The sequence below is a fragment of the Mobula hypostoma genome, chromosome 20 (assembly GCF_963921235.1).
Source record: "Mobula hypostoma chromosome 20, sMobHyp1.1, whole genome shotgun sequence".
Taxonomy (NCBI): domain Eukaryota; kingdom Metazoa; phylum Chordata; class Chondrichthyes; order Myliobatiformes; family Myliobatidae; genus Mobula; species Mobula hypostoma.
The window spans coordinates 1,509,608-1,525,113 of NC_086116.1; the positions used below are offsets into that span (position 1 = coordinate 1,509,608).

The 15,506-nt window shown below is 43.5% G+C and overlaps 1 protein-coding gene across 1 annotated transcript in view; it reads right to left on the bottom strand.

Annotated features, from left to right (window-relative positions):
• The window catches only part of LOC134359584 (dynein axonemal heavy chain 3-like), a 542,314-nt gene that overhangs the window by 393,434 nt on the left and 133,374 nt on the right, over nucleotides 1-15,506 (bottom strand). Inside the window, exons 22-23 of the mRNA XM_063073083.1 lie at nucleotides 5,040-5,238; nucleotides 1,841-1,949 (exon numbers count right to left, since the gene is read on the bottom strand). Coding sequence (XP_062929153.1) covers nucleotides 1,841-1,949; nucleotides 5,040-5,238 — 308 coding nt within the window. The remainder of the gene's footprint in view (nucleotides 1-1,840; nucleotides 1,950-5,039; nucleotides 5,239-15,506) is intronic.

Here is a 15,506-nt window from a genome sequence, read left to right on the forward strand (position 1 = left end):
AGGTTTTTTTTAAAACCGAGGTTGAGTTGTTAGCACAATACTCATGCAAGGGAGCTGGCCGGATTCGAACTCAGGACCTCTCGCCCCGAAGTCCAGCACTGATGCCACTACACCACCAGTCATCCTGCATTATCCAAAATTAAACTGACTGCCTGCTTCCTCTTCAAGTGTCCCAAACTAGACCCACAGAACAATTCACCTTACAGTTTCATAGCAGTCCAAATGTAATCTACTTGCCCAAGTGCACATGAATTCACACGTCCCAATATTCATCCAATCACCTCAAATAATTCACAGCCCTGATCTCTCTGCAGGCCACCATCAATTCCTGATCCAACCTTCTGGTTCAATTTTTACCCCCCCCCACCCCATCCATGTAGCAATCCCAAATTATAAAACCATAATAAGACACAAGAATAGAATTTGGCCACTTGGCCCATTAAGTCTGCTCTACCATTTGATCATGGCTGATTTATTGACCATCTCAAACCATTCTCCTGCCTTTTCCCTGTAACCTTTGATGCCCTGATTAATCAAGAACCTATCAACATCCACTTTAGATATACACAATGACTTGGCCTCCATAGCCGTCCATGTCTACACACCTTCTCAACAAACCCTAAAATTCCCCCAAATCAATTGCACAACCCTGCCCTGCAAATGATGGCTTGTTTCAAACAGTAACTACCCTCACACCTCCTCTCCTCGCATGTTTTTGTGAAGACTATCCCACTTGCTTGTTCTTACCACAAACTCCCAGCCTAATTCTCCGCAGTGCTCTATCAGAGATGCATACAACTGCTTCGCTTCCTCTCCATATCGTAAAAGGATTGACCTCATGCTCTCAAATTTAATCAAATCCCAGCTCACTGCTCCTGGCTCACAACTATGCATCAGAACAAGAGTAATCTACTCGCCCTCCAATCCTGTAGCAACTGTCTCTGCCCATGACTGCAAGGAACTGCAGGGAGTTGTGGATGCTGCTCAGTGCATCACGAACCAGTCTCCCCTCCATGGACTCTTGACTACACTCCTCACTGCCTCAGTACAGCAGCCAGCATAATCAAAGGCCCCATCCACCCCAGAGATTCTCTCTTCTCCCTCATCCTATCGGACAGAAGATATGCAAACCAAAAGTGCTCACCACCAGGCTTAGGGACAGTTTCTACCACGCTGTAATCAGATGCTTAACTTTTGGGATGCTTGACCTCACAACCTACCTTGTTATGATCTTGCACTTAATCGTTTACCTGCACTGCACTTTCCCCGCAGCTGTTACACTCTATTCTGCATTACCTGCGTCATGGCCTGATCTGTATGCAGAGTGTGCATAAGGTGTATAAGATGATGAGAGGCATGGACCGTGTGGATAGTCAGAGGCTTTTTCCCAGGGCTGAGATGACTAGCACAAGAGGGCACAGTTTTAAGGTGTTTGGAAGTAGGTACAGAGGAGATGTCAGGGGTAAGTTTTTTACACAGAGAGTGGTGAGTGCGTGGAATGGGCTGTAGGTGATGATGGTGGAGGCTGATATGATAGGGTGTTTTAAGAGACTCCTGGACAGGTACATGGAGCTTAGAAAAATAGAGGGCTATGGGTAACCCTAGGTAATTTCTAAGGTAGGGACATGTTCGGCATAGCTTTGTGGGCCGAAGGGCCTGTATTGTGCTGTATGTTTTCTATGTTTCTATATTCTAATACAAGCTTTCCACTGTAACTTGATACATGTGACAATTCAATTCCAATCCTGCTGTGCTGTCAAGGAGTCAGAGCAACTCCCACTCTCTCTAGGGCCTAGCAGCATTGCTGACTATATCCATTGCCCAGCCACGCTCCCTGTACCTGTTTGGCCACCGCTTTCGCCAGATCCTTGCAGGTTTCGGTTTTCCCGGTTCCTGCGGGTCCTTCTGGCGCTCCACCCAGGTTCAGCTGCAGGGCTCCCATCAGGGTCCTGAATGAACAGTAACAGAGACGCGATTTCCTTTCAACCAGAGCATTGACTGAACTTGTTCCCTCGGCACTTTTGAAAAACTGTACATTAACAAACAGGACTCAGAAGAAGAAACACTGGTCAAAGAAAAAGAAAGATGACTAAATAAGATAAAGTGGATATAAAGCAGCTGTGGGTGGAAAAATAGCAAATGGTGTTTAATTCAGGCATAAGGTGTTGCAGTTAATGACAAGACCCTTAACATCATTGATATACAGAGGGGTCTTGTTGTATTCTGTAGGTGGTCGGTTCTTTTCACATTATATGAATTGATGTCTTTGTGGTCAGGTTTGTGGACAATACAAGGGTAGTGGGGAGGCAGTGGGAGGTAGTGTTGAGGAAGCAGGGAGTCTGCAGAAGGATTTACCCGGATTAGGAGAATGTGCAAAGAAGTGGCAAATGGAATATAATGTGGGGAAGTGTATAGTCATGCACTTCGATTGAAGGAGTAAAGGAGTAAACTATTTTCTAAATGGGAAGAAAATTCAGAAATCAGATGCAGTGGGATTTGGGGGTCCCTTTGTAGGGTTCCCTAAAGGTTCAGGAATGCAAATCTAATGTTAGCTTTCATTGTGAGAGGACCAGAATGTAAAAGCAAGGATGTAATACTCCGGCTTTGTAAGCCATGTGGGGCTTTATAAGACTGCACTTGGAATATGGCGAGCAGTTTCAGGCTCCTTATTCAAGAAAGAATGTGCTGGGCTGGCATTGGACAGGGAATGAGGAGCATTTGATGGCTCTAGGTTTGTATTCACTGGAGTTTAGAAGAATGAGGAAGGATTTCATTGACACCTATCGAATATTGAACAGCCTAGATAGAGTGGACATAGAGAGGATGTTTCCTATAGTGGGGGAGTCTAGAACCAATTAGCACAGCCTCAGAATAGAAGGACATCCCTTTAGAACAGAGACGAGGAGGATTTTTTTTAGCCAGTGGGTAAGTTTGTGGAATTCATTGGCACTGATGAGTGTGGGAGCAAGTCATTGGGTATGATAAAGAAGATGCTGAGCTGTTCTTGAGTAATAAGGGTGCCAAAGGTTATGGGGAGAAGGCAAAAGAATGGGGTTGAAAAGGATAAAATCACATTTAAGGCAGAGGTATGGAGATAAGCAAGGGGGTGGTAGATTCCTTGTGGTGGGTGGGACTATGAGCTGAGGGCCCAGTCAGATTGGCCTTATTGGACGGTTCACAGTTGGGTGGCCTTGCCTCCTCCCAATTCAGTTGCTGTATTTGTAACGTGGACGTTCCACCTCCCATCGATGGAGATGATTGTCATGCTACGCTGGAGAGCATTCTGACTGGGTCCATCACAACCTGGTATGGAGCCTTCAATATATAGGACCTCAAGAGGCTGCAGAGGGTTGTTTGTTCCGTCATGGGCACAACTCTCCCCACCTTCAAGATCTTCAAGAGATGGTGCCTCAAGAAGATGGCATAGAAACATAGAATATAGGTGCAGGAGTAGGCCATTCGGCCCTTCGAGCCTGCACCGCCATTCAGTATGATCATGGCTGATCATCCAACTCAGAACCCTGTACCTGTCTTCTCTCCATACCCCCTGATCCCTTTAGCCACAAGGGCCATATCTAACTCCCTCTTAAATATAGCCAATGAACTGGCCTCAACTGTTTCCTGTGGCAGAGAATTCCACAGATTCACCACTCTCTGTGTGAAGAAGTTTTTCCTCATCTCAGTCCTGAAAGGCTTCCCCTTTATCCTTAAACTTCCCCAACATCGGGAACAATCTTCCTGCATCTAGCCTGTCCAATCCCTTTAGAATTTTATATGTTTCAAGCAGATCCCCCCTCAATCTTCTAAAATCCAGCAAGTATAAGCCTAGTCGATCCAGTCTTTCATCATATGAAAGTCCTGCCATCCCAGGAATCAATCTGGTGAACCTTCTTTGTACTCTCTCTATGGCAAGGATGTCTTTCCTCAGATTAGGGGACCAAAACTGCACACAATACTCCAGGTGTGGTCTCACTAAGGCCTTGTACAACTGCAGTAGTACCTCCCTGCTCCTGTACTCGAATCCTCTTGCTATAAATGCCAGCATACCATTCGCCTTTTTCACCGCCTGCTGTACCTGCATGCCCACTTTCAATGACTGGTGTATAATGACACCCAGGTCTCGTTGCACCTCCCTTTTTCCTAATTGGCCACCATTCAGATAATAATCTGCTTTCCTGTTTTTGCCATCAAAGTCGATAACTTCACATTTATCCACATTAAATTGCATCTGCCATGAATTTGCCCACTCACCTAACCTATCCAAGTCACCCTGCATCCTCTTAGCATCCTCCTCACAGCTAACACTGCCGCCCAGCTTCGTGTCATCTGCAAACTTGGAGACGCTGCATTTAAATCCTTCGTCTAAGTCATTAATATATATTGTAAACAACTGGGGTCCCAGCACTGAGCCTTGCGGTACCCCACTAGTCACTGCCTGCCATTCTGAAAAGATCCCGTCTATATCTATAATCAAGGATCCTCACCATCTGGGACATGCCCTCTTCTCAATACTACCATCAGAGAGGAGGTCCAGGAGCCTGAAGTCACACTCTCTATGCTTTAAGAATAGCTTCTTCTTCTCAACCATCAGACTTTGACTGTGGACTGACTGCTTGTGTCAGGTGGGGTGGTTTGAGCATCCCAGAAACTGCTGCTTTCAGTCCCTAAAGTTTGCAGAGAATGGTGCAAAGAACACCCAGTGAGTGGCAGTTCTGTGAGTAAGAATGCTTTGTTAATGAGAGAGGTCAGAGGAAAACGGCCAGACTGGTTCAAGCTGACAGGAAGATGAAAGTTACTCAGATAACCACGTGCTACAACAGTGGTGTACAGAAGAGCATCTCTGAATGCACAACTCATAGAAGCTTGTAGTGGATGGGCTACAGCAATAGAAGACCACATGGGTTCCACTCCAGAGCAGAGTGCATGATTTCTTTTCATTTTCAAATAGAAACATTAAGAAACGTAATGCAAGGAATTAAAGAAGTCATGGAACTAGCTCGTGGTGCGTTTGCCTGTGAGGACCCCCAGCCAGATCTTACCTGTAGCATCTGTCTGTCAGGGGCGTGATGACAAGCCTTCCTGTGTTCCCCAGGTACTCATAACCGTAAAGCACCGCGGTTGTAATCATCCTGATTACAATTTTCTTCTCTTCCCAATAATATCGTAACTGGGCGATCCAATTAAAGTCAGTGGTGCTGTTAATTCCAAGGTTGGTCAGCTTTGCAACAACATCACGGGCTAGCAAGGAGAGTGAAAACGCATTTGTTCAGTTTCTTGGTTAGTGGGTGAAATGAACACACTGACAATACTCCCAGTTGGTGTGTACAGATCTGTGTTCTGGATCGGAATACGTAGCTGAAGGAACTGAGCACACACTGCTGACTTATCAATGCCCCGTTTGCACACTGGTGCCTTTCATCACCAGCCTCCTTCGTGCAAGCTTATTGCAGGCCTGTGACTTAGGTTCATCCCAGATGCTTATGTCTGATCACACGACCTTCAGAGAGGAGAGCTCTTTATGTTCTGTAACTTCAAAACATTAACCTAGTTCAAAGGAAGACATGGGAGTCCAGAATGTGAGTCTCACTTCATGTTTATCTTAAGCGAGGCGTGTGTATCACAGGCGTGCAATGACATAACAGAGGGCGGAGCTTAGGGTGATGGCGCCTAACGGCGACTGCTCTTCTTGCATCTTCAGAAACAGCTCTATTTCTATCTTTAATATCTCCTTTTTTTTCCTTTTCAGGGTTCTTTTGAAGACCCTGACCTGGAGTAACCCGCTGACTTTGGTTCTTTGTGGAAATGGGACCTGCTCTCAGGGCCTTACGACTGACCGCTTTTCGATATGCCAAGGACACGGCCTGGAAGACTAGCACGCCTGCAGGGTGCCGGGTTTTCATGGCTCTGCAGGCAGGTGGACTTGAGGTTGGTGCTGCTGCCTGGTGTGTTGTGGAGGCGGAAGATCGAAAACAGCACGCTGGCTGCTAGCTGTGTGCCTGGAGCCCCGAGATCTTCGGGCACAGAGCTCGGAAAAAGCAAAGCAACAGATTTTTAACATCGTAAATCAGCGAGTTGTTTGTTATGTCTCCCCTCTTTTCCCTTATTAGTCTAATACCGGTGAACAAGTAGTCTTTGGGGTACTGCAGTCTATGTCTTTATTGATGCTTTGCTGCACACTTAAGTGCTCAGTGGAGGGTGGAGATGCTTTTTTGCTAGTGGGGAGGAGGGGGGTTGTCACTTTGCTGCTGGTTATGCGTGTGGGCTTTGGGGTTCTAACAGTTAACTGTCTTTCTTTCTTTGGTTCACTCCTCTGTTTTGTGGATGTTTGCAAAGAAAAAGAATTTTATGTATATTGTATACTTTTCTCTGACATTAAATGGACTTATTGAATTCATGTATTTATACATATAACCCAGAACAAATTATTGAAGTGAACAAGAATGCTTAATCAAATGATACATTTACAAGATTACTTAATTAAATACACAACACTCCTCCCTGCTTTGCTATAAACTCCAACTCAATACAGAATGCATCTCAAATTGTATATTATATAGTACAACTACTATATACAGACACTCACAGCATAGTAAATTTTAAATTGTTCCATTCAGGTCTAAAGATTTAATTGCTGTGGAGGATTTCTTACTCTTGTGGGATAAAGGTGAGACCTGTGCCTGTGAAACAGTCTCAGGCTGTGGGGCCTCCATGGTGACTGAAGGAGTTGACTCCCAGTCTGCAGGAAGTTGCTCTGACAGTGGTAGCCACTTCTCTTGTCCTTTTCTCAGCTTTTCTCTCTAGATCTACTTCAGTCCTTGCTTCTCTCCTGGCCCTGGCTTCTTTCTTTTTCTCACTTTTCCCCTCTCTTTCACACCTTTCTCTTTCTCACTCACATTCTTTCTCTCTGTCCCTTCCTTGCTTTTCAATTTCTTGTCTTTCTTTTTAGATTAGATTATGAGGACACGCAGTCCTCTTTTATTGTCATTTAGTAATGCATGCATTAAGAAATGATACAATATTCCTCCGGTGTGATATCACAAAAACACAAGACAGACCAAGACTGAAAAACTTACAAAACCACATCATTATAACATATAATTACAACAGTGCAACAATACCATAACTTGATGAAGAACAGGCCATGAGCACAGTAAAAAAAGTTCAAAGTTTCTCGAAAGTCCCAGATCTCACGCAGACGGGAGAAGGAAGAAAACTCTCCCTGCCATGCCCGACCACAGTCCGACTCACCTTCTCACCTTCCTTTTCCTTCTTTCCAGGATGTGCATCTTGATCATGGGAAGGTGCATTAAGTTCACTGGAGTATTCTGTTATTAATTCTCTATTGCTCCCTTTACAATCTGATCTCTCTTGTTCGTTTCCTCAGCCACATCATCTGATGAATCCTTTGTTTTGGTATCTCTGTTGACTGGTTTCCATTCATCCAGCTAGGCTTTGGTTTTTGCATCTACTATTACAAGCAGTTTTTTTGTCTCCCACTTGAAGTTCATGCAAAAACCTTATGTACGCCGAGGAGATTCTGGTTCTTTATACTCACAAAAGCCCAATGCTTGTGTCTGATTAACATATCAGAAGCATTCTCAGATATGTTATCTACAGATATGTTCTCAGAAGTGTTGTAGTCGGACCACTGGTTTTGTCACTTTCACGATCCCCCTGAGCGAGGTCCTTCCTTGACCCAATATACTTTCTAACAAGAGGCACAGAGGTTGACACCAACATCTGTTTGCCCTGAATTCGGCAGCGGTTCATGGTGTACAGTACGGAGTTAGTTGTGGCATCATCAGTACTTTTTAAAATTCGATTTCAGTTGACTCTATCAGAGGATGTGGCATGCAAATGGTGGATGGATCTCCAATCAAGTTGAGGTTGTCTCAGCCAATTACACCCCCACAATGCTGGACCCCCTGTTTTTAACTACATACACGCCCAATGTTGCTTGTTGGTTGTTCTGTTTCACTGTTATGAATGTCATTCCCACAGGAGTTGTTTTTTCTGTAGTATAAGAGCTGGTTATCTGCAGGCTTCAGTCCAGTATCTTTGAAATGCCTTTCAAACTCATTTTGTGGAATCACTGAAACAACTGACCCAGTGTCCAATTCCATTTTAATTAATTTGCTGTTCACTTCTGGAGTAAGCCATATTGCTTGTCGATTGTTAGTTTTCACATTGTTAATCTTAAGGCTACTTAGTCCTGTGTCACCCTCATCATTATTAGATTTTTCATCAACAGCATGCAGATTAGTGCTCTTTTTGAAATTGAAACTTGACTTTTCAGCTTTTTCTCTTCCCTATGCAGTCCATTTATTTTTGTCTGCCCAACATGCTCTTTGTATGTGTCCTATTTTAGGACCATAAGACAGAGGAGCAGAATTAGGCCATTTGGCCCATCGAGTCTGCTCCAACATTCAATCATGGCTGATTCTTTTTTCCCCTCCTCAGCACCACTCCCCGGCCTTCTCCCCGTAACCTTTGACACCATGGCCAATCAAAAACCTATCAATGTCCACCTTAAATACTCCCAATGACCTGGCCTTCACAGCTGCCTGTGGTAACACATTCCATAAATTCACCGCTCTCTCTCCAAAGAAATTCCTCTGCATCTCTGTTTTAAATGGACGCCCCCCTATCCTGATGTTGTGTCCTCTTATCCTGGACTCCCCAACCATGGGAAACATCCTTTCCACATCTAAAACAACAGGAATTCTGCAGATGCTGGAAATTCAAGCAACATACATCAAAGTTGCTGGTGAACGCAGCAGGCCAAGCAGCATCTACTCTGTCTAGGCCTTTCATTATTCAAAAGATTTCAATAGGATTCCCCCTCCCCCATCCATCTAAGCTCCAGCAAGTACAAGCCCAGAGCTATCAAATGTTCCTGAGATGATAATCATTTCATTCCCGGAATCATCCTTGTGAACCTCCTCTGAACCATCTCTAATGTCAGCACATCTTTTCTTAGATAAGGACCCCAAAACTGTTTGCAATACTCAAGGTGAAGCATCACAGTGCTTTATAAAGCCTCAGCATCACATCCCTGTTATATTCTAGTCCTCTTGAAATGAATGCTGACATTGCATTTGCCTTCTTCACTACTGACTCAACCTGCAAGTTAACCTTTAGGGTGTTCTGCACAAGGACTCCCAAATCCCTTTTAATCTCAGATTTTTTGGATTTTCTCCCCATTAGAAAATAGTCTGCACATTTATTTCTACTACCAAAGTGCATGACCATGCATTTTCAAACATTGTATTTCAATTGCCACTTTCTTGCCCATTTTCCTAATCTGTCTAAGTCCTTCTGCAACCTACCCATGTTTTCAACACTACCTGCCACTCCACCAATCTTTGTATCATCTGCAAACTTGGCAACAAAGCCATCTATACCATCATCTAAATCATTAATATACAGCATAAAAAGAAGTGGTTCCAACACCGACTCCTGTGGAAAACCACTAGTCACTGGGAGCCAACCAGAAAAGGATGCTTTTATTTTCACTTATTGCCTCCTACCAATCAGCCAATGCTCTAACTATACTAGTCACTTTCCTATAATACCACGGGCTCTTAACTTGGTAAACGGCCTCGTATGTGGCACCTTGTCAAAGGTCTTCTGAAAATCCAAATATACAACAACCACTGCATCCCCTTTATCTATCCTATTTGTAATATCCTCAAAGGATTCCAGCAAGTCAAGATTTTCCCTTCAGGAAACCATGCTGACTGTTCTATCTTGTCCTGTGTCACCAAGTACTCCATAACCTCATCTTTAGTAATTAACTCCAACATTTTCCCAACCACTGAGGTCAGGCTAACTGATCTATAATTTCCTTTCTGCTGCCTCCTTCCTTTCTAAAAGAAAGGAGTGACATTTGTAATTTTCCAGTCCTCTGGAACCATGCCAGAGTCCAATGATTTTTGAAAGATCATTACTAATGCCTCCACAATCTCTAACACTACCCCTTTCAGAACCCTAGAGTGTAGTTCATCTGGTCTGGATGACTTCAGGTTTTTCAGACTTTTGAGCACCTTCTTCTTGTAATAGTAACTTCACTCACTTCTCTTCCCTCGCACCATTCAACATCAGGCATACTGCTAGTGTCTTCCACAGTGAAGACTGATGCAAAATACTCATTTTGTTCATCTGCCATCTCCTTGGTCCCCATTATTATTTCTCTGGCCTCATTTTCTAGCAGTCCTATATTCACTCTCAGCTCTTTTTTATTTTTTGCATACTTGAAAAAGCTTTTTCTATCCACCTTGATATTGCTTGCTAGCTTGCTTTCGTACTTCATTTTTTCCCTCCTAATAATTCTTTTAGTTGCTTTCTATAGGTTTTTAAAAGCTTCCCAGCCATCTGCCTTTCTGCTAATTTTTGCTTTGCTGTATGCCCTCTCTTTTGTTTTTACATTAACTTTGACTTCCCTCATCAGCCATGGTTGTACTATTTTACCATTTGAGTATTTCTTTGTTTTTGGAATGAGTCTATTCTGCACCTTCCTCATTTCTCCCAGAAACTCAAGCCATTGCTGCTCTGCTGACATTCCTGCCAGCATCTTCTTCCAATTTACTTTGGCCAATTCCCCTCTCATACCACTGTAATTTCCTTTACTCCACTGAAACACTGCTATATTAGACTTTACCTTCTCCTTATCAAATTTCAAGTTGAACTCAATCATATTGTGATCACTGCCTCCTAAGGTTTCCTTTACCTTAAGCTCTTTAATCACCTCCGGTTCATTACATAACATGCAATCCAGTATAGCTGATCCCCAGTAGGCTCAACGACAAACTGCTCTAAAAAGTCATCTCACAGGCATTCAACAAATTCACTCTCTTGAGATCCATTATCAACATGATTTTCCCAATTTACCTGCATGGTAAATTCTTCCATGACTATCATAACATTGCCCTTTTGACACACCTTTTCTATTTCCCATTGTAATCTGTGGTCCACATCCCAGCTCCTGTTTAGAGGCCTGTGTATAACTGCCATCTGGGTCCTTTTACCCTTGCAGTCTCTCAACTCAGCTTACAAGGATTCAATATCCTCCGACACTGTGTCATATCTTTCTAATAGTTTGATTCCATTCTTTACCAACAGAGCCATGCCACCCCCTCTGCCTACCTTTTTGTCCCTCCAATACAATGTGCAACCTTGGGCATTCAGCTCCCAACTACAAACGTCCTGCAGTCACAATTCAGTGATCGTCACAACATCATACCCGACTATCTGTAAAAGTGCAACAAGATCATCCATTTTATACTTTATACTTTATTGTCGCCAAACAATTGATACTAGAGCATACAATCATCACAACGATATTTGATTCTGCTCTTCATGCTCCCTGGAGTACAAAGCGATAGTAAATATTAAAAATTTAAATTATAAATCATAAATAGAAAACAGAAAAGGGAAAGTAAGGTAGTGCAAAAAAACCAAGAGGCAGGTCTGGAGGAGGGTGTGGCCCAGAACAGAGTATATTTCTTATACTCTGTGCATTGAGATATCACACTTTGAGTAGTGCATTTGTTACCCTTTTTGATTTGCATCCCTATGCACTGACACTCACCCTGTTCTGCAATTGTATCCTATCATCTGCCTGCCCTTCCTGACAGTCTGACTGCACACTATTTTTTCTTTTTCACCATCTGTCCTATCTGCCCCTTCTTCTGCAAGTTTCACCTTTAAACCTGCACTAGTCTGGTGTATGTGAGCCTCCTGCAGAATGGTAATACAATTTGTTCAGCCAGGCAGGTTTCTGTTTAAATGTTGCAATTTTGTCCACACTTACTTTTATTCCTTACTGTAACTCAATTGGGTCTCTGTGGTTTCCATTGAAACAGCGATTTCAACTGTTTATTTCAATGTAAATTGTGCTTCAGTTAGGAATTGTTTTTGAAAGCTTTACCGTAAGATTTCACAAACTAAACAATCTCTCAGTACATCATCAAGCCCATTACTGAACTGACAATGCTCAATCTGTTCAATTTAGTCAAGTGTGCTGAAATAAATCCCCTTCTTTTTGGTTCTGCTTATGGAACCTAAAGAATTCTGCAATCAACAATGGTTTCGGCTCTTGATGTTCCTGCATTATTTTCACAATGGTAGCAAAGCTCAGTTCTGCTGGTTTGGTTGCAGCATTTAAATGTTGAGGCAAAATGCATGCCTTTAAACCCAATGCACTCAGCAAAATTGGTACTTGTTTTTCATAGGTTATTTCATTTGCTTCAAGATACTGTTCAATTAACTCAGTATACATAAGCCAGTTACCCTCTGAGCAATTGAACGTGTCTAGCCACCATTATTGATCTTTTTCTTTATGATAATTACTCAGTATTCACTGTTTATGAACCTGTGAATTCTTCGGTTTCTGCCTTTTCTTTAAACTCGATCGCATTTGCACATGCTGAATTGTTGTTTTACTCGCTGCTCCTTGTTGAGCTTTTTTAAAACTTGAACGTGTTGCTGCGAATCAACAGGTTGGTAGCCGTCTCATGTTTGCTTTAAAAATACCTCGTCACCACTGTTATGTTCTGTAACTTCAAAACATTAAACTAATTCAAAGGAAGACATGAGAGTCCGAAATGTGAGTCTAGGTTTGTGTGTACTTTAAGTGAGGCGCGCATGTATCACGTGGCAGTGTGATGACATATGCAATTCATGTATTTATACGTATAACCTGTAATGAATTATTAAAGTGAAAAAGAATGCTTAATCAAACAATATCACTCAAATATTAAACACACAACAGATACCAACTTTACTCTGAGACTACTGTTGTAATACTCTACCACCACCTGGGTGAGTCAAGATTGCTAAAGGCTGAATGCGACACACATTTCCAATGCTATGGCTGGACTCTTGGTGGCTTCTCCCTTTGGGATGAAGGGAACTTCCACCAGACTCTGCCAGAGCAGAGTTTCACTGCGCTACTAGAGGAAGGATGGCCAACTCCAGCAAACAGGATGTGGACAGGGATCCAGAATAGATCAGAAATGGCCACCGGTCGGCGGTCAAAAACTGGAACATCTCCAGCTAGAGGTAAGTAAATGTACTGAGGCTCAGTGCTGTGGGCTTGATGGTGGGGATGACACAAAAACAGTCAGGGATGCAGAGATCAGGCAGCTGCCATTTCTCAGTGCAAGTCTCTAGCACCATCAGGGGCTGATAGGACCAGTGGATCTGAGTCAGCTTGTCTCAGGCCAGGGATGGTTTGGCTCGGCTCTGGCAATCCAGGTCGCATTGACTAGGCCTGGCCTCAGCTTGGTTTGACACAGGTTGAGTCTGGTTGGGTTCAGTCAACTTGGATTGGGTCTGGTCTGCCAGGATCAGGATAAGCTTTCTGACAGACGAGGGCTCTTCATATAACCATAACCATGTAACAATTACAGCACGGAAACAGGCCATCTTGGCCCTTCTAGTCCGTGTCAAACTCTTACTCTCACCTAGTCCCACCGACCTGCACTCAGCCCATAACCCTCCATTCCTTTCCTGTCCATATATCTATCCAATTTAACTTTAAACGACAACATCGAACCTGCCTCAACCGCTTCTGCTGGAAGCTCGTTCCACACAGCTACCACTTTCTGAGTAAAGAAGTTCCCCCTCATGTTACCCCTAAACTTTTGCCCTTTAACTCTCAACTCATGTCCTCTAGTTTGAATCTCCCCCATTCTCAATAGAAAAAGCCTATCCACGTCAACTCTATCAATCCCCCTCATAATTTTAATCACCTCTATCAAGTCCCCCCTCAACCTTCTACGCTCCAAAGAATAAAGACCTAACTTGTTCAACCTTTCTCTGTAACTTAGGAGATTGAAACCCGGGCAACATTTTAGTAAACCTCCTCTGTACTCTCTCAATTTTATTGACATCTTTCCTATAATTCAGTGACCAGAACTGTACACAATACTCCAAATTTGGCCTTACCAATGCCTTATACAATTTCAACATTACATCCCAACTGCTATACTCAATGCTCTGATTAATAAAGGCCAGCATACCAAAAGCTTTCTTCACCACCCTGTCCACATGAGATTCCACCTTCAGGGAACTATGCACCATTTTTCCTAGGTCCCTCTGTTCTACAGCATTCTTCAATGCCCTACCATTTATCATGTCCTATTTTGATTAGTCCTACCAAGATGTAGCACCTCATATTTTTCAGCATTAAACTCCATCTGCCATCTTTCAGCCCACTCTTCTAACTGGCCTAAATCTCTCTGCAAGCTTTGAAAACCTACTGCATTATCCACAACTCCACCTATCTTAGTATCATCTGCATACTTACTAATCCAATTTACCACTTCATCATCCAGATCATATATATATCTCCCCAGCATGATTTCCCACAGCCATTACTACCCCTTCCTCACCATCTACCCATACCGAACCTTTCCAGCCTGACTCCCCACGCTGGACCTGCCATACAGGTCTTTTCTAACGCCAAAGAGATGGAGGTGTGAGGTCTGCGATAGTGCATCAGCAACCATCAGTTTGCCATCCCAGGCTCAAGGGAAGTCTGTACCCAAGAGTCCATTCATGATGACCGCACTGATGTGTGTGGGTAACTGCAGCTGTGGTCAGTACAACCACCCATTAATGACCCTATCAACTCGGGAAGTTAACCTGCTACATAGCAGTTAGCATGATGTTATTATAGCACCATCCACCTGGGTTCAATTGCCACCACTATCTGTAAGCTCTGCTGTGGCCATGTGGGTTTCCTCTGGGTGCTCTGGTTTCCTCCTGCATTCCAAACACAATATGTAGATAAGCCAAGGGTTAGTGGGTTAGAAAACATACAGCACAATACAGGCCCTTTGGCCCACAAAGCTGTGCCGAACATGTCCTTACCTTTGAAATTACCTAGAGTTACCCATAGCCCTCTATTTTTCTGAGCTTCATGTGTCTGTTCAGGAATCTCTTAAAAGACCCTATCGTATCCACCTCCACCAACATCGCCAGCGGCCCATTCCACACACTCACCACTCTCTGCATAAAAAACTTACCCCTGACATCTCCTCTGTACTACTTCCAAGCACTTTAAAACTGTGTCCTCTCTTGCCCTGGGAAAAAGCCTCTGACGATCCACATGATCAATGCCTCTCATCATCTTACACACCTCTATCAGGTCACCTCTCATCCTCCATCGCTCCAAGGAAAAGAGGCCGAGTTCACTCAACCTATTCTCATAAGGCATGCTCCCCAATCCAGGTAACATATTTGTAAATCTTCTCTGCACCCTTTCTATGGCTTCCACATCTTTCCTGTAGTGAGGCAACCAGAACTGAGCACAGTACTCCAAGTGGGGTTTGACTAGAATCCTATATAGCTGCAACATTACCTCTTGGCTCCGAAACTCAGTCCCACGGTTGATGAAGGCCAATGCACCGTATGCTTTCTTAACCACAGAGTCAACCTGCACAGCAGCTTTGAGTGTCCTATGGACTCGGATCCCAAGATCCCTCTGATCCTCCATACTG